The 25,979-nt window shown below is 44.3% G+C and overlaps 2 protein-coding genes across 5 annotated transcripts; one reads left to right on the plus strand and one right to left on the minus strand.

The window, feature by feature from the left end:
• The first annotated feature begins 663 nt into the window (after nucleotides 1-663).
• TXNIP (thioredoxin interacting protein) lies at nucleotides 664-4,361 on the plus strand. Of its 2 annotated transcripts, XM_057721188.1 has the most exons (8): nucleotides 664-1,210; nucleotides 1,733-1,805; nucleotides 1,909-2,056; nucleotides 2,269-2,371; nucleotides 2,503-2,759; nucleotides 2,861-3,017; nucleotides 3,130-3,281; nucleotides 3,420-4,361. In XM_057721188.1, the coding sequence occupies exons 1-8, from the start codon at nucleotides 961-963 to the stop codon at nucleotides 3,453-3,455; spliced, it is 1,176 nt and encodes a 391-aa protein (XP_057577171.1). In that variant the 5' UTR covers nucleotides 664-960; the 3' UTR covers nucleotides 3,456-4,361. The 2 variants fall into 2 exon arrangements, with proteins under 2 accessions (XP_057577171.1, XP_057577162.1); XM_057721179.1 differs by having other exon boundaries at nucleotides 684-1,210; nucleotides 3,130-4,361.
• A 525-nt stretch (nucleotides 4,362-4,886) lies between these two features.
• Nucleotides 4,887-25,484, minus strand: POLR3GL (RNA polymerase III subunit GL). 3 transcript variants are annotated; one of them, XM_057721213.1, is made up of 10 exons: nucleotides 25,403-25,484; nucleotides 18,276-18,443; nucleotides 17,804-17,933; nucleotides 16,877-16,945; nucleotides 16,107-16,163; nucleotides 15,791-15,864; nucleotides 15,542-15,655; nucleotides 14,944-15,061; nucleotides 11,315-11,421; nucleotides 4,887-8,295 (listed from the first exon to the last, which is right to left on the minus strand). In XM_057721213.1, the coding sequence occupies exons 2-8, from the start codon at nucleotides 18,399-18,401 to the stop codon at nucleotides 14,975-14,977; spliced, it is 657 nt and encodes a 218-aa protein (XP_057577196.1). In that variant the 5' UTR covers nucleotides 18,402-18,443; nucleotides 25,403-25,484; the 3' UTR covers nucleotides 4,887-8,295; nucleotides 11,315-11,421; nucleotides 14,944-14,974. The 3 variants fall into 3 exon arrangements, with proteins under 3 accessions (XP_057577196.1, XP_057577193.1, XP_057577184.1); XM_057721210.1 differs by having other exon boundaries at nucleotides 15,497-15,655; XM_057721201.1 differs by lacking the exons at nucleotides 4,887-8,295; nucleotides 11,315-11,421 and having other exon boundaries at nucleotides 11,437-15,061; nucleotides 15,497-15,655.
• Between the last annotated feature and the right edge of the window lie 495 nt (nucleotides 25,485-25,979).

Raw genomic sequence — 25,979 nt, forward strand, 5'->3', positions numbered from 1 at the left:
GGGAGGGAGAAGGCCGATCAGTCCCACATACTCGCTTTCCTGTGAGCGCTGAAGAGAGGTTAAAATTTTGTGAGAAGCTCTTTTCCTTCCCATGTGGGGTTTGTTGGTTTTTAACAGAGATGCGGGGCAAGAGAAGGACAAAGGGGATCTTCCTGAACAGTAACAGTGGCAGCCCCTGTCCTCCGCCCTGATCCTAAAGTATTCTTGGACCTCTGGGATTGTTTTTCACACGACTTGCGATTTGTGAGCCGGGAATAAACAGTTGCCTCTAAATTAATTGCATTGGCTAAGGCTAGGCATAAAATTCCCTCATAAGCACATTTTCCTTTTACCTCAAAACATCGCTCCCACGCCAAAAGCATCCGTGCCCGCCCTTCAAAGGACACTGGCTTAGGATAAATTTTAGGGGCACCAAAGCCTTCCGTCCTTTGGGCGCAAGGGAAGCCGCCCCACAGCCCCTCCGCCCCCACCTCCCAGCCCCGCAGCGATGCACAACAACCGTTTTCCCCGCCAGGAGCACACTGTGTCCACGCGCTGCTGCGACCTCGCTGATTGGTCGGGCTCCTGGTAAACAAGGAGCGGGCAGCCAATGGGAGGGCTGTGCACGAGGGCTGCACGAGCCTCCAGGCCAGCGCTCGCGTGGCCCTGCCTGCCGGGCTACTATATAGAGCAGTTTCCGGCTCTCAGTTGAAACTGCTCTTTCGTCTCATCGGTGTGAGTGCTCTCAGCCTTCACGAGATCCCGGGCTTTCCTCCAGCTGTTGGAGGAAAGAAAAGAAAAGGAAGAGCTTTTCTTTTGAAATCCCTTCGCATAAGCAGCAGCTAACAATTTTGGGGGGACATCTTATTGAAAATTTAGTGGAGAATTGAAGCGTGAAATACTTTTATTGCAAAGGATTCTTTGATTGGGGGCTTTGTTTTCCCCCCTCGTTTTTAATTCTTAAGCCGACCCAGCCGGATCATGGTGATGTTCAAGAAGATCAAGTCTTTCGAGGTGGTCTTTAACGACCCTGAAAAGGTGTACGGCAGTGGGGAGAAGGTGGCCGGCCGGGTGACAGTGGAGGTGTGTGAAGTCACTCGAGTCAAAGCTGTGAGGATCCTGGCTTGCGGAGTGGCCAAAGTCCTGTGGATACAGGGATCCCAGCAGTGCAAACAGACGTTGGACTACCTGCGCTACGAAGACACGCTGCTCCTGGACGACCAACCAACAGGTGAGTGACCCAGCTGTTTGCTGGAGGCGGAAAGCTGGTTCGACCAGAGAATTGATATGAATAAATGGAGACCACACTATAGATTAGAAGTTGCTCAGGTTGTGTGGTTTAAACTTTGTGTGGCTTCCTTATCTTCTTTAGTTTTAACTTGCGAACTCCCCCCCCCCCCCAAAAAAAGGGGTGATCTTTGCAATTTCTTATGGTGGTGTGTTCTGCAGGTGAGCTTGAGAGATGTTGCCTTAGCTATTGAAAGATTTTCTGTTGCATAAGTTGCTTATTCCTTGCTTGCTTCCTGTTTGGGATGATAGTAGCGTAACTGTCCCGGTTGAGCCTTTCAATTCTGCAGGGCTTTGCAACGTTTTGCCCAGCGAAATGCATCAGAATCTCTCATTTAAGAACATAAGGGATGAAAATGGGGATTCTACAGTACTCTTGTATGCCGCCCAAGAATTCTGTATTGCACAGATGCATTTTGAAGTGTAACAAGAAACCTAATGGCTATTTGCTTTTCTCTCCCTTCAGGTGAGAATGAGATGGTGATCATGAGACCTGGAAACAAATATGAATACAAGTTTGGCTTTGAGCTTCCTCAGGGGTAGGTATCAGCTAAGTGCATTTGTGGCCTTTCCCCCTCCTTTGATCACTTACTCTTTTGGGAGAGCATTTTTAAATTAATTGTTTCCTTTTTCTTGATAAAGGCCTCTGGGAACATCTTTCAAAGGAAAATATGGGTGTGTAGACTACTGGGTGAAGGCTTTTATTGATCGTCCCAGCCAGCCAACTCAGGAGACAAAGAAACACTTTGAAGTGATGGATCTAGTGGATGTCAATACTCCTGATTTAATGGTGAGGTTCATTTTGAGATTTTATTCTTTTGGGTTTCAGGGATAATAAGTCAAGTGTCTAGGGCATTAGAGTGAAGTCCCTCAGGGAATCAAGTCCTAAGTCATCAAGGTGGGAGGGAAAGCTGCCTACTCTAAGCAGTGGAAAGGAAAGAGAAGCAGAGAAAGGATGTCGAGAAATTCTCAAAACATCTTTTTTCCTTCCATTCTACACAGGCACCTGTGTCTGCTAAAAAGGAGAAGAAAGTTTCCTGCATGTTTATTCCTGATGGGCAGGTGTCTGTCTCTGCCCGAATAGACAGAAAAGGATTCTGTGAAGGTAAAGATCTAGTGCTTAAAATGGGAGACCATTAAAACAGGAACTGTGGGTTTGGGGGTGAAGGCAGGAGACAGGGACAGATGAAAAGTCATCAATTGTGCTGAGCATGTTTTCATCTTTCTCATTGCTAGGTGATGAGATTAACATCCATGCTGACTTTGAGAATACCAGTTCCCGCATTGTGGTCCCCAAAGCTGCCATTGTAGCCCGCCACACTTACCTTGCCAATGGCCAAACCAAGGTGCTGACGCAGAAGTTGTCATCGGTCAGAGGCAATCATATTATCTCAGGAACCTGTGCATCATGGCGTGGCAAGAGCCTTCGAGTGCAGAAGATCAGGCCTTCTATCTTGGGCTGCAATATCCTTCGAGTTGAATACTCCTTACTGGTGAGTGGGTGGGGTTAGGGAGAGAAATTGTTCATCTGTCAAAACAATAGTGGTGTTTTCTCCATATCTCTAGCCTAACAAACTGCCATTTTCTTTTCTAGATCTATGTTAGCGTCCCTGGCTCCAAGAAAGTCATTCTTGATCTGCCCCTGGTAATTGGCAGCAGGTCAGGGCTCAGTAGCCGGACTTCCAGCATGGCCAGCCGAACCAGCTCTGAGATGAGTTGGGTGGATCTAAACATCCCTGATACCCCAGAAGGTGAGCCAGACCTAATGTCTTTTCTTCCCCTCTGGCCTGCTTAGGTTTGTAAAATTGTGACAGTCAGGCATTTCTTGGCCACGCTTCTTATCCCCATACTTCCTCTCTTTAGCTCCTCCTTGCTATATGGATATCATTCCTGAAGATCACCGATTGGAGAGCCCCACTACTCCTCTGCTAGATGACACAGATGGTTCTCAAGACAGCCCTATTTTTATGTATGCTCCTGAGTTCCAGTTCATGCCACCACCTACTTATACTGAGGTGAGAATTGTCATTTTACCACTACATTTGTTCAAAGCCTTTGATAGGAAGTTGACATTGGAGACATAGCTAACCTGGGTTGTTCCCCCCTTTTAGTTCTTACCCAAACTAAAATGTTCATTTCTTTCTCCCTCCCAGGTGGATCCCTGCATCCTCAACAACAATGTGCAGTGAGCATCTGGAAGAAAAGAAGCAGCTGTACCTACTTGTTTCTTTTCACCTCTCTTCCTGGGCTCGTACTTTTTTAGAGACTCAACAGTCTCTATAGTGGGGTACAGGTCCACCCCAGCCTCTGACTCTCCAGTGTAGAAGGTGATCAGCAGGCAGTCTCCTGGGCCTTAAAGGGTGCGCACTCGTCCTCAGCCAGTGAGATGTTGTGATATGGGGTTTTTTGTTGAGTGGGTTTAAAAACATACTAGAAAAATTCAGGCCCATCCCATTTTCTTGGATCTCTTTGAAAATTGAGGCATTTTCAGTAATTTTGAATAAGGGGTAGAAATGGCCTTCTGGCATGGTTTTCCCATGGTTTTATGGAGGGGATTTTAGATTGTTATAGCAATAGATCTTGAACCTCTGCCATGTGGAGGAGAGCCAGGATAGCAAACTAGGAAAATGAAAAGGGAAAAAAATCATGGCCAAAACTTTGGGAAAAGGATGTTCTTAAAACTATTGTTCCCCTTTGTTTGTACACTTATAGAAAAAAAAAGAAAGCGAGAAAAAGAGAAGCCCTCCAGAGCTGATTTGGTTTGGACTTTGTGGAGTGAGCTTGCCATGTGAATTAAAGGGAAGAAGCTCTAAGGTTGTCTTTGTTTAGAAAGTACTTTAATCAGGCATAAAGTAGTAGTAACTATGCCCCACCAAAGGTCTTAAAAGCCATTTTTAAAGCCTATTGCACTGTGTTCTCTTGTTGGCAAACGTTTTCATGCGGGAGAATGTGTTTTTCTTTTCATGTGACTCCTTGGAATTGATTCTAAGGTGATGTTCTTAGCACTTTAATTTGTGTCAAATTTGAGATTTTTTTACTTTCTCAAATGTAAGCTGTGTCTGCTATGTCTCTAGGAGTAAGCACGATGACAAAAAGTGTTACTCATTGCTTGTGAGACTTTGTCCCAGTGTACGGAATTCTGCAATTCTGACACTCTAATTATATGAGAAGGGTTGCTGCTATCATCCTTGCCCACTGTGACTTTTCCAAACCCAAGGAGGAACTCTAGATGAAAATTCCCCAACACTGTGATCAGAGCATCCAGATGTTGCCATGAGAAACTAGAGGGCAGGTCTTCAGGAGAACCCCAAGGGCTCCCTTCCTGCCCAGTGTTAGGAGACAGGGATGTTGACAGCCCCTCTCTCACTGCAGCCTCTAGCACTTGGTCAGTCACCCTCAGCCTTAGCACTTTGTTCACTGTCCTGTGTCAGAGCACTGAGCTCTATCTACCCTTTTCTGAGAAAGTATGTGGGCTGAAGGTGGTTTCATTTTTTTAAAATTGTATATGTTTTTGTATGTTGAAAATTATATTTTGTACTTAACCAAATATATTTTTCACCCCAGGTGGGAGTATTCTTTGTAAAAAAAAAAAATAAAACAAAAATAAAGATTTTTTAAAGGCAAAAAAGTTTGTTTCCTTGTCTGTGAGATGGTGTTGAAGAAGTTACTAGAAAGAAAATGTGCCTAAAGGAACTAGCCCCCCTACTTCACAATTCACATTGTTGAAAACCCTGTTGAGAAAACATTTCCTATAGACTCTAATGAATATAGTCAGTATAGTCAGAATGTGGGTTGGTGGGGTGAAGAGGGAAGGAGTTTGAGCTACCTTGTCTTTTGTCCAAGTCACTAAAGAACTGTAGTGGGGTCTTCTGGTGGTCAAAGCTAGTTTTCTGCATCTATAGTTAATTGTTACTAAATTCCCTGAACTTTGGAGTGTTTGAGGCTTTGTTTTTTGTTTTGTTTAATGAGCTTTTGAAATACAGGGAAATGAAGTTTGTGAGGGGATTTGGAAGGAAAGGGTTATGGTTCTGTATTTCATAATTTGGTTTATTCATCAAATTTCTTCCCAGTATAAGCCTGGTTTATATACAGGAAGATATAAGGTAATACAGGACCTAAGGATTTAGAGTTATGAATATCAAGTTATTTGAAGGCAGCTACCATTTTTTTGTCTCTGCAGTTCCTATTGCAGTTCCTATCCAAGCATACAACCATAACCCAGTAAATGCTGAATACTCAAACCCACCCTCATCCATTAGGATATGCTTCAGCAGCTCCTGTTACTTCCTTGTAGAGTAGTAACAGATTGATACTACAATTCCACCTCTAATTGAAATGATTTTTATTATTCCTAAAAGAGTGACTAGGGGTGACTGGTGATGAGAAACCCAGAGATGGCAGAAGTTAACATACTTTCTGATTTCTGGTTCACTTAAACCATTGCAGACAAATATAGTCCTAGCCCTTATTTGGGGGTTAGCTTTTCTGTGGCCCTTCAGATAATAATTCCAAACCTGAGACTCTGGGAATTTCATAAAATCAATGTAAATTGAATAGAAAGTGGGATTGAAAAGATTCTTTTCCACTTCAATCTTTGTCTGCATCTATCTTTTTCTCAGCAGCTCTTTTGCTTTCTTCTGGACGTCTTTGTTTTTCTTTACCAAGGTATCAGTCTCTAGCTCTGTTGCCATGGTGACTGTCACCTTCACTCTCAACTCTGCCTCCTCCTTTTCTTAGCTGTTCAAGAATTTAGTGCCTCCTGCCTTTTTCAAATCTGTGACCAGGAAACTAGGTCAAAGTTAATGGAAAAGTTTTTCTGGAGCTTGTTTTCCAGGGACTGGAAGGGTGGAGCAAGGACAAGAGCAGGCCAGGGGGCAGGACAAAGAGATGGAGAGACCGTGGAGAACAAAAGCCAGGTTGTTTGTGTACGCAGCCTGGCTACTGGTACTTGATATGAGAAGGAGATGGAGAGGGTAGATAACTTACACCCAAGGTCTGGTAGAGATTTGATCCTTGAAGAACCAGAACATATGCACCCTCTCCTGATACCCTAATACCTCAAATCCAGCACTGTCCGACAGAATTTTCTGTAATGATGGAAAGGTTCTATATTTGCACTAATACGGTAGCCACTATCCACATGTGACTAGTGAGCTCTGAAATGTGGCTACTCCTACTGATGAACTGAATTTTTATTTGTGTTTATTTTAAATTTAGTTAGCTCCATGGGACTAGTGACTATCATATTGAACAGCACAGCAAAATTTGAGGAAGGAAGGAAGCAGCTATAGCTGTTCGCCCAGAAGCAACACATGCCTCCCTGAGAGCACAAAAGTCTCCACTGGACTTCCTTTTGCCTTTAATACACAACTTCTACCTCACCCCAGGACATCTGCACATAGGCTCACTTAAGTACTCTTTCTTGGGTCCTGGCCCAGCTCTTTCCTCACTTAAGTGGGTGGATATTTTGGGTCTTCCTTCCCCATGCTCTTCTCATATGCCTTTTAATTTTTAAAAAGCTATAACCTACATGTACAACCATTAGAGAAGATCCAGTTCTTAGTATCATTTATTCATCAGGTCCAATCTGATATAAGAAGATCTACAAGACAGAAAGAAAACTATCTAAAGAGAGAAAAGAGCTAGAGAAAGTAAAATTAACAAGGAAAGAACAGAAACTTCCACAACCAGGATCCTTGGCTACTTTGATAACTCTGAACAGGCTAGAAAAACAAGGATATAACTTGGGTTGAGGCATTGGGAGGGAAAAGTATGGAGAGAAGATCTGACCAAGCACCTGGTCAACAAAAAACAATCACATAAGAGCTGAAGGTTATGAAGTGGAATCAAGGAGTGACTTTTGTCCAGTTCTTTCAATAGTATACAGACCCCTTTCTAGTATTCTTTCCTTGGACTATCTCTAGGTGATAGAATGCATAAGATGGATAAGGAAAATGTTTTATTACCCTCCAATGGCCCAGATCCTATCCCAAGCATCCCGACCTCAATTGTTCTGGAGTGCAAAAAAAGAAACTTTTGTCCCATTCTCTGTTCTGACCCTACATCCACTTCCATTTCCTAAGCTGAAAATCTCCCTTTCAGAAATGGCTGCAGGGACTTCCTAGGTGACACACTGGTTAAGAATCTGCCTGCCAATGCAGGGGACACTGGTTCAATCCCTGCTCCAGGAAGATCCCACATTCCCTGGAGCAACTAAGCCAGTGCACCACAACTATTGAGCCCGTGTGCCACAACTACTGAAGCCCACGTGCCTAGAACCCATACTCCGCAACAAGAGAAGCCATGGCAATGAGGAGCCTGCGCACCACAACGAAGAGTAGCCCCCGCTCGCCACAACTAGAGAAAGCCCGTGTGCAGCAATGAAGACCCAACATAGTCAATAAATAAACAAATAAATAAACTTATTAAAAAAAAAAAAAGAAAGAAACGGCTACAGATCCAGGGTTGCAGGTCCTGGCCCAATAGGTGAGTCTATAGCCTAGAAAAAGTTCAGGGACCAGCCTTCCTTTACTATCAAGGAGAAACAGTATAGTGTGGTAATTAAGCCCATGTACCCTGCAGCCAAACTATCTAAATTCAAATCCTACTTCCACCACTTAACAAGCTGTATGACCTTGCAACTTGTTTAACCTCTCTGTGCTACAGTTTATCTATAAAATGGGAAATAATAATAGCGCCTACCTCCCAAGATTACTCTGAGGATTTAAAAAATATATGTCAAGTGTTAGAACAATGACAAATAAGTCTCGTTATCTAAAATAAAAGAGGAGGCATATTCACCACCGCCACCTTGATTAGCTCACTCCCAGGCACGTCCCCAAAATTGTTCTTCCTCTCTGACCTATCATAAGTAACACCGGGGGGGGGGGGAATCGAGGGAGGGAGGGAATACGGGGATATGTGTATAAAAACAGATGATTGAACTTGGTGTACCCCTCCCAAAATAATAAATAAAAATAAATAAAAAAAAAAGTAACACCATTCTCTCTGCTCCTCTTGATTTTCTTCCTGTGTTGGGGGAAAAAAACAGTCTGAGAAGAGGTCCGTGTACAAAGCTGACTCAACTTGTAGTTAATTCTGTGCTGGGAGAGAGGTGGCCCACTACGGGGACTCCCACCCCTGGGCCAGGACAGGCCCTCTGCACACCCCCATGGTATATCTCTGGGAGCACTAGAGTTTCCGCTCTCGTACTCCCAGGATGCTTCACAGGCCTCTGGAGGAACTCTGTCACCTCCTGGAAATTAACTGATTGAGCTCTCTCAACTTTTCAGTATCAACTCCAGGGGGAAGCTTCCCACCATTTGGAGGGATACACTGAGAAACAGAGTGCTGGATATATGAGATGACACCCTCAAGAACTCTCAAACTCCTTATCTGAAGGTACTGCATCTCATTTGATTTATTTCCCTGAGGTGGGCTAGACGGAGTAGCTCGAAAGCCAGTGAAGGTGAGCCCCACTGATGAGGCCCAATTTAGCCTATTTAGGCTATTTCTGTCGTCCTTACCTGTCCCTTGGTGTGACCCTGCTGTACTCTCTAGGGAGCCTGTTATGTAAGGAGAAAAGGATGGACAGAAAGAAGACAGGGATTTTTCTTACTACCAATTGATTGGTCATTTGCAGGCAATGAAGTGATGGGAGAAGGAAGAGAAAAGGCAGAATATAGGGACATAGCTGTGAAACCCATGGGCCTTAAGTCCTGGGATGTCAAGCAAGGTTGATTCTCATTCCTTGTTGGGTGATGGAGCTGCTGACCACCTCTCCAAGTCAATCAAATGGTCAATAAACAGGTTCTTGGAAATGTCTGGCTGGGTACCCAGCTAAGATATTTTTAACCTCTTGGACAGATGGACAGAGGAAGGATTCAGTTGCTGGGAGGGGAGGTGGGGTTCAGGAGCATGAGAACTGTGTTTCCCTTATATGGTTCTGTGGCTAAAGACCCCTCACTCTCCAGTTCACCTGTCTAAACTCTGACTTCCTCCTTCATCTATCCAGGCTCACAGCCTCCTTCCTTCCTTTGTCTCCTGTTCTCCCATTTCTCTCTATGCCTGGTCTTTCATGCCTGTCTCATCTTCCAACTGTGAGAAATCTTTGGTTTCTGTTGCAGAACCCACGATGTTTTTAGCTCCATATCCCTCAAGATTAGGAGAAAGGTGGTTGGGCAGTGACCAATGGCTCCTTTTCTCCTGCTGGAGAAAGGTGTAGCCTGCCATTGGTACCCTAAGGCTTCTCTTCAGTTCTCCCTCCCCAAGCTGTCCTGCAGGAGAGCTCCCTTCTCTCCTGCAACCACATGAACCCCACTGCCCGCAACTCTCGGGAACAGAATTTGAGAACTTGGAAGCCCAGTTTTGGGTCACATATACCGTTGGAAGGTAGAAGAAATGTTGACAGACATCAGAGGCAGGAAACAGAGGGCCCAGCTTGCAGGCATTTAGAACCTTGTACAGCTTCTTCCTAAATGTTTGAATTGGTTGTAAACATTAAAAAAACAGATTTCACTAAAATCTATTGTTCTGCCTTCCCTTAAAAAGCAACCATATTTGGTAACACTGAGCCCATATTCCTTCATGGCATCAACCCACTGGAGCTAAAAGGGTCAGGCAGTCTCCTATTTGCCAGGTCTCGCACTCCCTATTGCATTACATTCACCTGCCTCACTCCTTTATACCCTTGACTCTTGTCTGGTGTTAAGGTTTGTCTTAGGTTGTCACCTCTGCTCTCAGTAGAGCTTCTTAAATATTTCCTCTGAAGGACCCCTAAGATTAGGGAGACTGAATTTTTCCCCCGGGCTTCTGGTGCAGTCCAAAGTAGCCTGTCACAAACCAGAAATGACTTTGAAATCCCCATTTTATGTTTAAAAAGTGCAAATTTTGATTTACACTGCATAATATATTTATGTAGTTTTAGTATAAGAATAATTTATCTCCCCCCACCAAATCTTAAAAGCAAAATTGACACTCTGGAAGATGTGTCATGTGTCATCTGTGGCTCCAAATATTCCTCACCACGCCACCCATGATTACCTAATTTAAGTAGCACAATGCTAAAGACATGAGGCAAAGAGAGACATGGAAAGGAAGACATGGATAGAGTCAGAAAAGGAAAGGAATCTGAAAAACAATAAGAATGAGTCTGAGTGACAAGCTCTCTTTCTGGCTCTTAGCCACCCCTCCTGATGTGGACCAGTCCAGCGCCTGAGAAGTTTGTAGATATCTCTGATAGCTCTGGACAGGTGTGAGAGTGGTGGCTCAGGGTGAAAAGCAAGTCTCAAAACAGGCGCCAAGTAAGAGAGAGGTGAGGGACCAAGAGCAGCCAAGTATGGTCAGACAGGAAAGACTGTCCAGGGGCCAAGAGAGAGGCTTGGAGACAGGAAGCAGAGGGCTGAGAAAAGGACTGCTCAGCATTTGTCCTTTCTCTCACTGAGCCCATTTTTGTTTCACATCCTCTTATCACCCCTGCCCAAGAAAAAATGAGGTACAAGAGTTATGTTGACCTCCTTAGATGAGGGAATGTACCCTCCAGAATGGCTACTTCTCTGGCCACAGCAGAGCCCAAGGAGGACGAGTACCCAGGCTCCTTTCCCTGTCCACATGGGATTTCATCTGTTCTCTCCAAGACATAAAATGCCCTAGATCTGTGTCCCTGACTCACATTAGCCTGTTCCCCCCACCCCTTTGGGTAAGGCAAAAACAGATCTAACCTCTCTCCTATTCTAGTACTATTAAGGCTGCCCTGAGTGTAACAGACAATGTTAGAGACAGGATCTGGATATTTCTCCTTGTCCATTTTATACCAAGGGAAATGGAATTACAGGATGGAGAAGATTCAAGGAGAGGCAGGGGTCCAAGTCTTGGGAACCCCAGCCCACAGCTGAGAATCCCCGGAGGAGGAGAGGTTGAGAATGGAGAACAGTCCCGGAGTCAGAGGTCACCAGGGCATAGGCCCTCCCTGCATCGGTCAGGACTGGGTCTGAGGAACCCCCGGATTTCTTTCCCCCAAATTTTGGGTGCCCAGCGTGATCACACTTACCCTCTCAGGTCCTGCAATTAGAGTTGAATCCGTCTTTCCACTGGCTCCCATTAGAGTTGCAGGGGGAAACTCCCTTCTCCCCAGAATACAAAATGGTAAATTAAGTCCTGTTGGGGATACAGCAAAGATATTTCTGAGTTGATTCTAGGAAAATAGAACATGTTATTTCCAGCTTTCTGGTCCCAAATGACCTTGGGGGAAAAGCGAACCTCAGTAGGGGAAAGGTCAGGGAGAAGGGGTCACGGCTGGTCTGGCCAGATAAGCTAAATGAGCTGTTCCGGTCTAGCTCATTTCTCTTCTCTGTCCCCTGGCCAGACATGCTACACAAGGGGAGATAGAGAGAACCTGCCCCACAGGCCCCTTCCTCAGTCAGAAATTCCTTGGTGGCCTGCTTGCTTTAAGTCCTGGCTTGATGATTGTGACCTTGAACTCTGGTGCAGGGGTGTCTCCTTCCCTGCTAGTTAATGGACTTGCTGATCCTCCTGCTACTTGGGCTGAGGCAAGTTCTCGGAAAGGACTGAGTAGATGCCTGCGGTATCTTTAGCCTGCCCAGCTAACGATAAGGTTGGGAAAGCCAGAGGAAAGAATGAATTCAGCAAAAGCTGGATACTTCCTGACCTTTGTTCTCAGAACCATTTGGACTCTTGCAGGTGGGTCAACATCAGCTTGAAGGATTCCTAGTGGACATCTAATCCAAATTCTGGCCCATACATGAGGAATTTGAGGCTTGGAGACTAGATATGACTTTCCCAAGGGCACAAAGCTATGAAAGTGGTGAAACTGGGACCATAAACCAGTGCTTGGCCCAGTTGAGATGGTAGCTTTTCCCCTTGGCCTAGTTCTTAAACTAGCCTAGGCCTACAAGCCACCCTTCCTTCCCCTCAAAGTTCAAACAGCAATGAAAATGAATTGAGGAAAATACGTGTCCTTTCCTCACCAAACGATGGGTGTCCTGTCCACCCCCTATTTGACCCTCCAATCTTCTTTGGTCTCCACTCCCAATCTTCTAAACTACATGTTGCATCCCGGTCTCCCATTCAGCCCTCCCTCAAATCACTTGAGTCCTTGAGCTTAAATTTGCAGACCGCCATCTCAAACGTCCTGACCAAGGTGGGAGGGGACTGCTAGGCTGGGGATGGAACATAGGGTAGGGAAAGGATAGGATTCCTGACTGAGAACCTACCCTGCCTGGGACTAGAGCAGCCTAGGCTGTGGGCAGGTGAGCCATCTGTTCAGCATAAGCAGGCAAGTAGCACAGGGCTGAACAAGAACCGTGCGAGGCCTCTCTAAATGTCTGCAAGCAGTGCCTGGGCCTCTACGCAGGTGGTCCCCCAGAGGACTAGCAGCCCTGACTCTGTTTCCTGAGTCTTAGGCTTCAGCCTCATTGCGCTGGATAGAACCTATGGAAAGTAGGGGAAAGGTTCATGGAAACAGCCTAGCTCATTCCTGGAACTGTTCCGGAATCTGCTGGTGAAGCTGCTGGGTCCCCTGTCTCTGGCTTTGTTCAGCAAGGTCACCTGCCAGGAAGGGCAGGAGGCCATTTAGGAAAGAGTCCAAGAATGGTCTGATCTCTCTGACAATTTGACGCAGTACAACTGATCCCAAGAGGCCACTCTAAACTTCATCCTCCCCCCATGTCATGGGAAAAGGATGTGTGTGTATAGAGGTGGGGGCAGGGGTGTGGTCAGTTCTCCTCTACTGTGTCGCATGTCTAGAATCTTCTTTGTTCCCACTCTTTTAAGGACACATGTTGGCATTAGGTGAGATTTAGGAGGTCAGCTGTGCCCCCAACATAGACACAGACATAGTTAACCAAATTAGGTCTGGTATGTGTATATATGCAGGGGAGAAAGACAAAAAGAGATTTTTCAGTGTCTTTTATTTTTGTTTCTTGCTGATTTCACCCTAGCCAAAATCACAGGCTACAGTGTGACTATGGGAAACTCCAGTGACAGGTGCCTTGGTCCTTCCCCCCACTTCACTCACAATGCCTCAGAGAACTAGAAAAGGAAACATATCAATCAACACAAATTGCTCAACAACTCTGGAATGTTCTGTTTCTATTCCTGTTTCCTTCTGTGTTCTCTTGGCTGCTTCTCTCTGAACACCTACTACCACACCCAAACCAGGCTTTTAAGGTGTTTCCTTCAATGGGGAGTCACAGCCCCTATTCATTCTTTACAATGGGGTCAGAAATATCTAACATTACATTGCCGGTCTCTATCAACTGATGCCATAGGGAATTCAGTCTGCCTGCCTGAATATAGCTGGGGAATTTCTTGAAGATTCTCCTGCAACCCACTTTATGGCTTTCAAATGTTTAGTACGGTCGCTATGACAGCATCGCAGCTATCTGCGCCTGCCTCCTCATCCAGTCCCTATTCTGGACACGCAGCTTGCCCGTGACTGTTGCATGTCAAGTGGCTGCAACCAATCAGTACATCTAGGGCTTCCTCAGAAGCCAATCAGAGCCTGGGGAAGTGACCTCACCCAAGGGAGAACAGTGTGGGCGAGAAAGCACCTCTCAGAGCTGAGTGTCCCTAAGTCACTCCCTTCCTCTGCACCCTCCTTACTTCCTGTAAAGCAACACTGCCTACCCCCAACCCCCCACAAAGGAAGAACTAAATTCCACAAAAGAGAAATTGCAACTCAGCCACACAGCAGCTTCTGGAAGTGGAGAACAGGATATTTAGGGGGCGCCTCCTTCACACATACACCTTTCAAAGTGGGGTCTCCAGGGTCTGGAATAGGGTGAGTGAGTGTGCTGAAGAAAAATCAGCACCTCCTCCCTATTCCTTCCCCACACCTGGCTTTCTTGACTCTCCCCACAAAAATAGCTGTAATCATTCCTTGTACACAAGGACAAAATCAAGGTCAAGTGTGGGAAAGTGAGGGCCTGTGTCCCTGTGAATATATGTGAACAGAGACAAACATGTCCCCATTGCCTGAGGACCAGAAGCTCAAAAGCCAGCTGGTCTTCAGGGTGTGGGCTGTTTACAACTAACTCTGTGAAGCCTTGCAGATGAGTTCCTGAATGTTCCTTGGCAGAGCTAGATGGAGAGTAGGTGTCCCACAATGGGGGTAGAAGGGAAGGGGCAAAGGACAGGAAGGCTGTAACCCCCAGTGTGTTACACTGGACTCTTAACAGGTAAGGAGAGAAGAATGGCTTACTAGGCATCCCCTTCATTCCCCCAGCCCTCTCCCACTAAGCTTCACCCTGCATAGACAGACAGATAAAATCATTTTATTTAAAAATATAAAACTGGCCTTACTCCTCCTAACTGCTCACACCCCCAGTTATCTCCACAAACAACTATAAAAAATGGGCAGGGGCAGGTGAATAGCTGTCTCAGCTCTAAAGACTCCAGTCCTTCTTTCAACTCGCCTTTCTCCGTGTCATACAATTAAGGGCAAAGGACCTTTGTCCTTTCCCCAAGATATAAGAGGTGATACAATATCACAGGAGAAAGGGAGGGGAAGGGTAGAAAAGAGAGTTATCTGTTGTCACTCTCCACTCCTATCTCCAGGGGCCAAACAGGTTACCTGAATTTGGAGCAAACGATTTGCTTGTCTACAAAACCAAATAACAGGGGAGAGCTACTCTCTGTGTCCTAAATCAAGAAAGATACAAAGGTCCAGGGTACTGTTCAGAGTCCTTCTTCAGTATATAGCCTCATCCATATCGTCATCACTGTCACCCCCGAAGTCCTCTCCATTGTCAAAATAGGACATGATGTAATCAGTCTCCTGAAAGAAAGAAAGAAAGAAAAAGAAAGAAAGAAAGAAAGAAAGAAAGAAAGAAAGAAAGAAGGAAGGAAGGAAGGAAGGAAGGAAGGAAGGAAGGAAAGAAAGAGAGAGAGAGAGAGAAAGAAAGAGAGAGGGGGAGGGAGGGAGGGAGGAAGGAAGGGAGGAAGGAAGGGAGGGAGGAAGGAAGGAAGGAAGGGAGGTCAGTTGGCATGCTTTCATCATTCTTTCTCCCCGTGTACCAGTCCCCTTCCCTCCCCATCATAGCATTCCAGGCCTGTCCTTCACTCAGCATTCAAGCTGTAGTTCACTCTTGAGAAGAGCCTAGGGACAGATAAAGTAGAGGGCACTATCCTTTGGAGACACCATCTCCTTTGGCCCTCCAACCCCCTGAAGACAACATCCCTGGTTGACAGAGCTGAGATCCCCAGAGCTTACGAGCAGAAGAGAGGGGACCCGAGAGTGAAAGGAGGTCCCCTTCACCTCTTCATGTTCTTCTTCATCATACTCCTCTTCTTCTTCCTCTTCCTTCTCTTCTTCCTCTTCTTTCTCCTCATCTTCCTCTGAAGTCACTTCTTCTTCCTTCTTCTCCAGGGTCTCGTGTGAGGTTGAATATGTGAGGAAGAAAAACTCAGATACAGCTCACAGAAGGGAAGAACTGAGGCACACATGAGCCCGAGGGGAGGAATGAATCTGGGGCCCAAGTGGTCTCTGTGTACATTTCTTCCTTACCTCTAGTTTCTGTATTGTTTCCTCCTTATCTTCTGTGGTCTTAGGGGGCCTCTTGGGGAGTAGAATGGTGGTCCCTGGTGAGAGGATCAAAAGGTGAACCATCAGAGTGCAAACTTCCTCGACAGCTTCCTACCCCACCCTCTTGCACAGACCATGTCACTCTGCTGCCCTCATGTGGCCACCATGGCACCCAGCAACAATAGTGGGTGGACTGGCTAGGTAGGAATTGGAAGGGCAGGCAAGACCACCAGCAGCCTTGGCCCTCCTTCTCATGAAGGAAACCTCTCCTTTCCCTCCTTTTTCCAGAAACACTCACGTTCCTTCTGTAGCTTCCGGACTCGGATTTTTAGCTCCCGGGGTAGACGTCGCCAATCTAAGAAGAGCAGAAATGTAAAAGTCAGCAAGACTCTGCCTGGGGTCTCCTATGAATGATGACTCTTTTAGAGGAGAGTTAAGGGAGCTTCCCTGGTGGTGCAGTGGTTAAGAATCCGCCTGCCAATGCAGGGCACACGGGTTCGAGCCCTGGCCCCGGAAGATCCCATATGCCACGGAGCAACCAAGCCTGTGTGCCACAGCTACTGAGCCTGCCCTCTAGAGCCCGCGAGTCACAACTACTGCCACAACTACTGAAGCCTGCACACAGAAGCCCGTGTGCCTAGAGACCGTGGTCCACAACAAGAGAAGCCACAGCACTGAGAAGCCCGTGCACTGACATGAAGAGTAGCCCCTGCTCGCCGCAACTAGAGAAAGCCCACATGCAGCAAAGACCCAATGCAGCCAATAAAATAAATAAAATTAATTAAAAAAATTAAAAGTAAAGGAGATTTAAGGATCAAGGCAAGGGTGGGGAAGGAAGGGGTTGGGCCAGAGTTGCTTGGAACAAAACCCTGGCTTGGATGCCTCCAGAGGAGTGGGGACAATTTAATAGGTTTTTAAGGCAGAGTCTGAGAGTGCTTTGGAGCACATCTAAGGCTCCTGAATAGGGTGCAGTGGGGACAGAGGAGGGTGGATAGGGCAGTGGCTTGTGGCTCAAGGCATTTCTAGCATTTGGAAGAAGGGGAGTCAACGGAAGGGCCCATCACCTACCAGGGTTCCAATCAATGGCGTTGTCAATCGGCCCTGACATCTGATATTTGTCTGAGTAACGCTCCACATCTAAGGGATCAGAGGTCAAGGGTCAAAGTTTTATCCTTTCAGAGCCCTAGCACAAGGTTCTTCCTGAGGTCCAGCCCTCTCCAAACTCAGAAATTGTCTCTTTCCTCACCCAAAACCCAGAGCCCAGGGGTCAGCTTCAGTGAGGACCTTCAACACTCTTCTAACCTGTCCTTTTGCCACCTCAAATTACAATGTTTTTGTTATCTCCCTTAACCCAAAGGCATGGCTATACTGACTGGTAGTGTGGTACAGTGGAAAGTATACTAGAGCAAGGAAGTGGGGTTTCAGTGTTCCTTTTACTCCTTGTTAATGGGACTAACTTAGGCAAGTCTTTCATCTCTCTGCACTTTAGCTTCTAGGGCTTTAGTAGGAAAGCACCAGTTGTCAAACACTGAAATACTGTACTTCCACCCCAGTTGGTAAATATCCACTATCCCAGGCCTCCCAAGTACATGCCCTTGTCCAGTCCCTCCTGGCTCCATGACCTCTCCAATATCCACAAACCAAAGGGGTAATATTTTAATTAGCAGGGCTTCTCAGAAACCCCTTGTCAAGGCTTTCTGATTGGTTGGTGCCTGCAATATCCGTATTGCTAAAAATTTTAATACATCTGCCCATTTATACCTATAAAATGGGAATCTTAATACTTAACCTCCTCTTGTCCAAGACTATTGTGAGACTCAAAACAAACCGTGGGTACCACACTGCAGGCCAAATGCAGGGGTAATTATTGTGATCACTCCAATTAGGCAGTGAGCTTTCTGTGCCTCTTCTGGCCTCTCTGGGCCCCAGTGGTGCTAAGTACAGGGCACTACTCATGGAAGGTACTCAGAACATGATACTAGCATCCCAACTGACCTCTCTTAGGGACGGCAGGCCGGATGAAGTAGGGGAGCTGCCTCATGGCCCCTCGAAGCTCCTGCTTCAGTGCCAGGACATATTCCCCTTCCTCTCCTGAGGGCAGAGGCACTGGGCGGAACTCCAAGGGCTAAGGAGGCAGAGAGGATGGTCAGTTCAGGGAGAAAATGCTGAAGTGCACATCTGGGAGGGCCCCTCCTCTCCCCACAGTTCAATCCAATGCTCCCACTGAGCAGAGGACCAAAGGCCAATGGGGGGAGCAACACAGCATTTTGAAAGCTGGGGAGCTGAGCGTGTAAAAAGTAAGGGTAGACACTTCCTTGTCTGGAAAATAATCCCATGTAAGTTGGGAGTATAGGGACAAGGAGGGGCAAGATGAGGAAGACTTTTTGATGGCTCAGGAGGAATCCGGGATCACGTACAGTCCACCAGGGGCACAGGGGAGTCTTGGGAAAGGAGGGCAGACACTCACAGGGAAGAGTGGAGAAGGCTGCAGGGTGGGTGGGGGCAAAGCATCCCCTTTCCCAATGCCCACAGCCTCCATGTTGAAGGTCAACTGGCCCCGGCCACGACCCCGGCCCCCACCCCGGCTGGCCATGATGGAGAGGCCCTGGGGATTCAGACATCCAATGGGAAAAACCTGATAAAGACAAAAACAAAGAGAAAAAGTACAGTAGAGTGGACAGGAAGCCAGGGAGGTACAAGACACTCAATCTTTTCTCCCAGAGACCTGAAAAGCCAGTTTAATTCAACAAATTTTGAGAAGGCATAGTACCAGGCAAGGTATTTCTAAAAATATAAATATGGATGAGACATGGTTCCAATAGGACAGATAATTGCAACATGGTGTAACTGTAGCACACAGAGGAAAGTGACTAGACCCTTGGATAAAATCTTCCTAGATCCCTAAGTTAGTTTGATAAATGTTTCTCACCATCTGCATATCTACATATGATCTTTGAATTCTTTCTCTCCCTCAGTTTCCAAACCCAACCAGGCCCCAATTCAATCTAATGCAATGCATTTTAGCAAAACATTTATTAAGCATCTACCATGAAAAAGGTAGTGTGCCAGACACTGTGAGGGAATAGGAAGGAGTCACCAGTCTCCTTGTCAATTGGTTGGGGGGGGGGGGGTGCGGTGTGAGAAGAGCCATTACAATCAAGTTGATCTTTTTTAAACACTACTTGGAAACACAGAATCTTAGAATTGGGAGGACCCATGGAGTCTTCTAGCCCGAATGCCCTCCCAGCACAGTAATGCCCTCTGTAAGCTGTTGGTCATTCAGCTTCTAGTGCCATTTTCCTAAAGAGAGGGTGTCCATTTTCCCCCAAGGCAGCCCCTTCCACTGTGATCAACTGTGTTGAATTCAAAGTTCCTCCTGCTACTGTAACTGAACTTTGCCTCTTGTCATCATTTTTGAGAAGCCAGTCAAATAGGGCGGGAGATGAAGAAAGTCATCACATGAAAATGAAACTTGAAGAAATGATATCCCAGTAGCAGGGAAGATACCTAGCACCCAGATCTTGGCTTCTAATACCATTTTCCAGTAAAAGGAATCAGGGCTTCTTGGAGAAATGGCTGATTCTAGGACTGGGGCAGGAAATACACAAGATGAGACTGAAGCATCTGGTAGTGGCAGAAAATAAGAAAGTGCTCAAAAAAAACAACACACACATTGATGGGGCTGTGTCAAAGGGGCATACAAGTAACTGAAAGAGCTCCCAACGGCAAAAGCCTGAACAATTTGAGCCATAAAATAAAGCAGTATTGGATTCTAACACCAAAGTATAAAATAAATATCCAAGAGACCATACTAATATAAATAAAAGTTTGAACAAACTATTACATGGGAGAGAAAAAAACAAATCTCTCATGCAGAATTCCAAATAAATTATGCAGATTCCACCTAAAAAGGGAGAGTGTAATTCCTCACTCCTTAAGTATGGCTTGTGTACAGGGCATTTTGCCCAAAACAATTTTGGAAAGGTTGGGGGGGGAGTAACTTTACCGTGTAGAAACTGGACAAGCATTACTTCAGTCAGGTGACCAAGGTCAACATGAACAATATTAAATCATATTGTTAGTATGTACCCTTAATATGATGTGATATCCCCTTCCCCTAAACTGATAACCCCAGTCTAATCAGGAGAAAAAAGCAGACAAATTCTAACAGAGGAGCATCCTATAATATACCTGACCAGTATGCTTCAAAACTGCGAAGGTCATCAAAAACAAGGAAAGTTCACACTTTCATTGTAAAAGAAAAAGAGCGGTCCTAGTGGTAGCATTCTTAAAAATAAAGAAAACCATTCCTTTTGTTTTCTTTTTTTTATATAAATTTATTTATTTATTTATTTTATTGGTTGTGTTGGGTCTTTTTTGCTGTGTGCAGGCTCTCTCCAGTTGCGGTGAGTGGGGGCCACTCTTCGCTGCGGTGCGCGGGCTCCTCATTGCCATGGCTTCTCTTGTTGCAGAGCACGGGCTCTAGGCACGTGGGCTTCAGTAGTTGCAGCACATGGCCTCAGTAGTTGTGGCTCATGGGCTCTAAAGCACAGGCTCAATAGTTGTGGCGCATGGGCTCAGTTGCTCCGCGGCATGTGGGAATCCTCCTGGACCAGGACTCGAACGCGCGTCCCCTGCATTGGCAGGTGGACCCTTAACCACTGCGCCACCTAGGAAGCCCCTCCTTTTGTTTTCTAATTATAGAAGCAGTATATATTTATTGTAGAAAACTTGGAAAGACATAAAGGTATAAAAAATACCTATTATTTCATGACCATGATGTAGTAATAATCATTATTAATATTTGCATATGTATCCTTTCAATTTCATTTATGTATGTGTACATACATATACATATATGTTTATGCAGGTACGTATATGTATGTATATACATACATAATAGGGCCATAATAACTAAATGTAATGTGGGATCCTGGATGGGATCCTGGGACAGAAAAAAAGCAACAGGTAAAACTAAGGAACTCCAACTCAAGTATGGACCTTAAATAATTATAATGTATTAATATTTGTTCATTAAATGTAACAAATATATCATATTAATATATGGCATTAATAATGGGGGGTACTGAGGTTTCCCTGGTGGCACAGTGGTTAAGAATCTGCCTGCCAATGGAGGGGACACAAGTTCCATCCCTGGTGCGGGAAGATCCCACATGCCACAGAGCAACTAAGTCCATGCACCACAACTACGGGGCCTGCGCTCTAGAGCCTGCAAGCCACAACTATTGAGCCGACGTGCCATAAGTACTGAAGCCCACACACCTAGAGCCTACATGCCACAACAAGAGAAGCCACAACAATGAGAAGTCCATGCACTGCAATGAAGAGTAGCCCCCACTCTCTGCAACTAGAAAAAGCCCAGGCGCAGCAACAAAGACCCAACGCAGCCAATAAATAAATAAGTAAATAAAATAACAGTAATAGGGGAAACTGATGCCAGGGCACATGGAAACTTTTGGTATTATCTGCTCAGTTTTTTGTAAACCTAAAACTGTTCTAACAAATAAAATTTCTTAATAAAAAAAGAAATTTGAGTAGCAATTCAAAATTCAGTTTCTCAGACATTCCTTGTTTTTCATTACCCTGACAGTTTTAAGGAGTGCTGGTTAGGTGTATTATAGGATGTTCCTCTGTATGAATTTTTCTGATGTTTTTCTCTTGATTAGACTGGGGTTGTGGGTTTCAGGAGAGGATCACAGAAATAAAGTGCACTTTCATCACATCATATTAAGGGTTCATACTAAAAATATGTTAGCTATGGAACAATAAGAGACAATATAGTATAGAATTATGATGTCTTAAATTAGTGGTTCATAATATAATTCCTCCTACAGAAAGCTAAGAGGACTGGGATGGTGAGGGGAGGCTGTAGGAATCATAAGGTCTCAAGTTTGGAACAGACCTTAGAAATCATGTACCCTTCCTTCCTTCCTTCCGTCCGTCCACCCGTCCGTCCGCCCTCCCTCCCTCCCTCCCTCCCTTCCTTCCTTTCTTTCTACAAACATTGGGCATCTACTATATGCCAGACATAATGATGGACAATGGGGATCATAGTGAATCCTCTACTTTAGACGTACATCCTTCCTCTGATAAACCATACTTAGTAAATTATCATCCAGTTTCAATTTAAACTTTTTAGTAAGAGAGCTCCCTCTCTCACTTTGCAGGTCATTCCATTTTTTGGATATTTGTTCTTCAATCAGTATCCAACAAATAAAACAAGAAATATATAGCTCAATGAAATGCACTCCACAAAAGATGAGTTAGGGGAAAAATGATTTAAAAATACATACAAGGTAATCTATTTTGTCAAACACATACACCCACCCATATATATGAACTAAAAAGTTGTTCTTGAAGGGTATATAACAAAAATTAACATTGGTTAATTTGAGGTGACGGATTTTGGGGTTTTTTTGATGATGTGTATTTTAAGGGTTTTTTTTTCTGTACTGAATAGGTGCTGCTTTTATAACAAAAGAAAAATTTTCATTAAAAAATTTAAAATATAGTAAAACAGAATAGTAGTTGAGATTAACAATATGCAGCAGGAAGGAGAGGTGTGCCTGAAGAAGTTGGAAAGTTTCAAGTCCAAGTGCCAAGAAAAATGTCAGGAAAAGATGGCTGTTAGTTAACAGATTAAACTATGATCTGATTTAAAGAACACATTAGAGGAGAGAGGATGTCTTACGGACACTAGAGAAGATATAAGAATTTGTCACCATGGCTTCAGGCCCCTTCAAGGGAAAAGACACTCTAACTAGCCAGCTTAGGTGTTTTTCCACCTGATAGATACAGTTCTAGCAGTGGAGATGAGATGTTTTGACTGCAAAGCAGTGAGGAGTTAAGGCCATGAGCTTTGAGGTTAGACAAATCTAACTCCATTTCCACATACTAACCAAGTGACACTCAAGGATGTGGGGTAAAAAGAAAACAAAATTTTATTTAATTAAGGCACTAAACTGGTGGTTGAGAAACTGTAAACTATCCTTCTGTACCCCACTCAGCTCAGGAATCTACAATGAGCCTCTTCTATTTAAGATTATGATTGGGTCTAAATTCTTGAAGATGCTTAAGGTTTCCCACAACCTTGTCCCAAACTGCTCCTCCATAAACATCAACACTCCCTAGTGTTTACTCCTGTACTCTCCTTCCCCTGAGAACAACAACATCTCATATACATTGTATTAATTCCCAATTAAGCATAACTATGTGATGTGGTAGAAGTTACTAAGAAGCAGGTTTCAACAAAACATACAGAAAAACAATTACATCAAATTTAAGAAAGGCAGTACATGTAGTGTTTTAAGAACATGGATTTGAATCCCAGTTTTGTCGTTTTCTAGCTACACAACCTTCAGCAATTTATTTAATAACTGTAAACCTGTTTCCTCATCTGCAAAATGGGGATAACAACAATAATAAAACCGTCTTAATTCATTCAGTGAATGTTTACTGAGTTCTTTTTAAATGCCAGGCACTGTTCTAAGTGCTAGGGATGTATCAGTGAGCAAAATGGACAAAAGAACCCTGCTGCACTCATGGAGTTTAAATGGAACTCACATTCTAGTGGCATTCTCAGTATACAAATGTTTCAAACCATGACACTGGGTGAGATTCTTAAAGGAGTGGATGCGAAGAGAGAAAAGAAGAGATCCAGGGACTGAGGCCTGGAGCACTCTAATGTTTAGAGTTTGCTCTATTAGCAATAAATAAGACAAGGAGTTAACACTCATTATATTAGAACTCATGGAAATCCAAATGAAAAAAAAATCACCCCAATAGAATAAATGTGCAAAGAACATGAATAGGCAATTAACAAAAGAATGGCCAATAAAACCACTCTTTACCTATCAAACTGACAAAGATTTAAAAAATAATCAGGCTGCCATGAGTTTTTTTTTTTGAGGTGGACACTCTCATACCTTACTTGAAGGACTATAAACACAGTCTTTGAGGGGAGCAATTTGACCACTTGAATCTACAGCCTTTTAAAAGTTCACATCCTCTATCCAGTAATCCCATTTTAAAAAGTCATCCTAAAGAAATCATCAGATACATAGTCAGAGATACAAGTAAAAGCAAGTTCATCAAAGAGCTACCCATGGTAGCACAAGTTCTGAAATAACCTAAATGGTCCAACAAAAAACGAATAGTTAAAAAAAAATCAAATATCCATCTTAGACTATTATGTAGACATAATTATTTCAAACAATAAAGGCAGAAAAATGTTCACAATATAATGTAAAGTGGAGGAAGCATGATATAAAGTTGTATTTGTTGCAAGACCCTATGTTATGTAAAATATACACAAACCCACATATGTATATATATGTATATAAGCAGAAAATAAATTGAAAGGATACATGTTAAAATAATAACACTATATCATGGTCATGAAATAATAGATATTTTATATCTTTATGTATTTCCAAGTTTTCTAGGATACATGTATACTACTTCTATAATCAGAAAACAAAACAGATGATTTTCTTTATCTTTAAGAATGTTACCACTAGGACAGCTCTCCCTCTTTTACAGTGGAAATGTGGAATGCATTTTGTTGAGCCATATATTTCTTGTTTTATTTGTTGGATATTGATTGAAGAACAAAGTGAGATAGGAAGTTCTCTTACTAAAAAGTTTAAGCTGAAGCTGGATAACAATTTACTAAATATGGTTTATCAGAGGAAGGATGAATATCTAAAGTAGAGGATTCACTATGATCTCCATTGCCTAGCATTATGTCTGGCATATAGTAGATGCTCAATAAATATTTGCTGAAAGAACACACGAATAAATGAATACATGATTTCTAAGGTCTGTTCCAAACTTGAGGCCTTGTGATTCCTACAGCCTCCCGTCACCATCCCAGTCCTCTTAGCTTTTTCCCTTCTTTGGACTGTGGGAGCAATTATATTATGAACCACTAATTTAAGAGGTCATAATTATATACTGTATTGTATTTTACTTTGTGTTTTATTAATTGTTCCCTAATTATGAGTTTAAATTCTTCCTCCCCAATCAATTCCATCCAATTAACCTTTATTGAGCACTGTGTATTTAATACTAGAACCTGCCCTACAAAACCTTAGATTCTAAGAAGAAAGAAACATTAAAGAGGGAGGGAGCACTAAGTGCACTGACAGAGGTATGCATAAAATGCTATCGTCAGACTGGGGAACAATTAATTCTGCAAAAAAAGGTGGTCCAGGAAAGCTACAGGTAGAAGGTAATATTTCATCAGGATCTTGATAGATAACAGGAGTTTGTCAGGCTCTTAATAGTAATACATTTAGGGGATGCTGACGCCATAGCAAAGAGTGAGAGGTACCAGAGTGACTCACTCTCTCCACTAGTATACCTCCCCTTTGCGCAAAAGAAAACTACCGTTCTCTTGTATACAATCAACATGGCAATGGGAGCCCAGAGAAAAGGGTAGGGAACTAGAAGGGGGCTGATCCAACAGGCTGCAGGAAAGCGTTGTCTATCTATGCAGCAGCTTGGCCCTGGTGAACTAGCTCGTGAGGTGTGGGAAGGAACCAGGTCAGAGCCACCAAATCGGGGCCTTACCTGCTGCCCCTCCCCCACGCGGAAAACACGCCGCAGCCAACTTGAAATTTGCTTGTCTTCCTCAAGCTGGTGGCATTCTAGGTCCGCCTCCCAGAGCTCCCCATTGGTGAGTTCTCCCGGCCAATCTAGGAGAAGCCAAGGAGGGAGGTCCGCCCACTTGAAGCTGAGGCGGGGCTGGAGCTAGAGAGTTAGCCGGAACTCAGGCTAGAGAAGCCGGGTGAGCAGAGAGATGCGGTTGCAAAACCAACCAGGGAGTCAGTCATTTCAGACCTCATCTCAGATGGAGGATCCCCTGGCTGGCGATAATTCACAGAGGGAATCTGACTCTCACATCTCACCGAGGGACTCTGTTGAGGGAGCTTCCACAGAGAAATGAACCTCTGTGAAACCTGCTCCTTAGGGATCATTCTTTTCGTGACTCTCTTCACACTTGGCCTCTTCTGCCTTACTCCACCCTTCCCTTAGTCCTACACTGCTTCCCTCCAGCACCACCAATGAATATTTCTTTTCTAGAAAAATATTTTCCTGTGGGTGGCTGCCATGTCTGTGAGATGATGCAAAGGGGGTTTGGGAAAGG

This window comes from Hippopotamus amphibius, chromosome 1, assembly GCF_030028045.1.
Source record: "Hippopotamus amphibius kiboko isolate mHipAmp2 chromosome 1, mHipAmp2.hap2, whole genome shotgun sequence".
Taxonomy (NCBI): Eukaryota; Metazoa; Chordata; class Mammalia; order Artiodactyla; family Hippopotamidae; genus Hippopotamus; species Hippopotamus amphibius.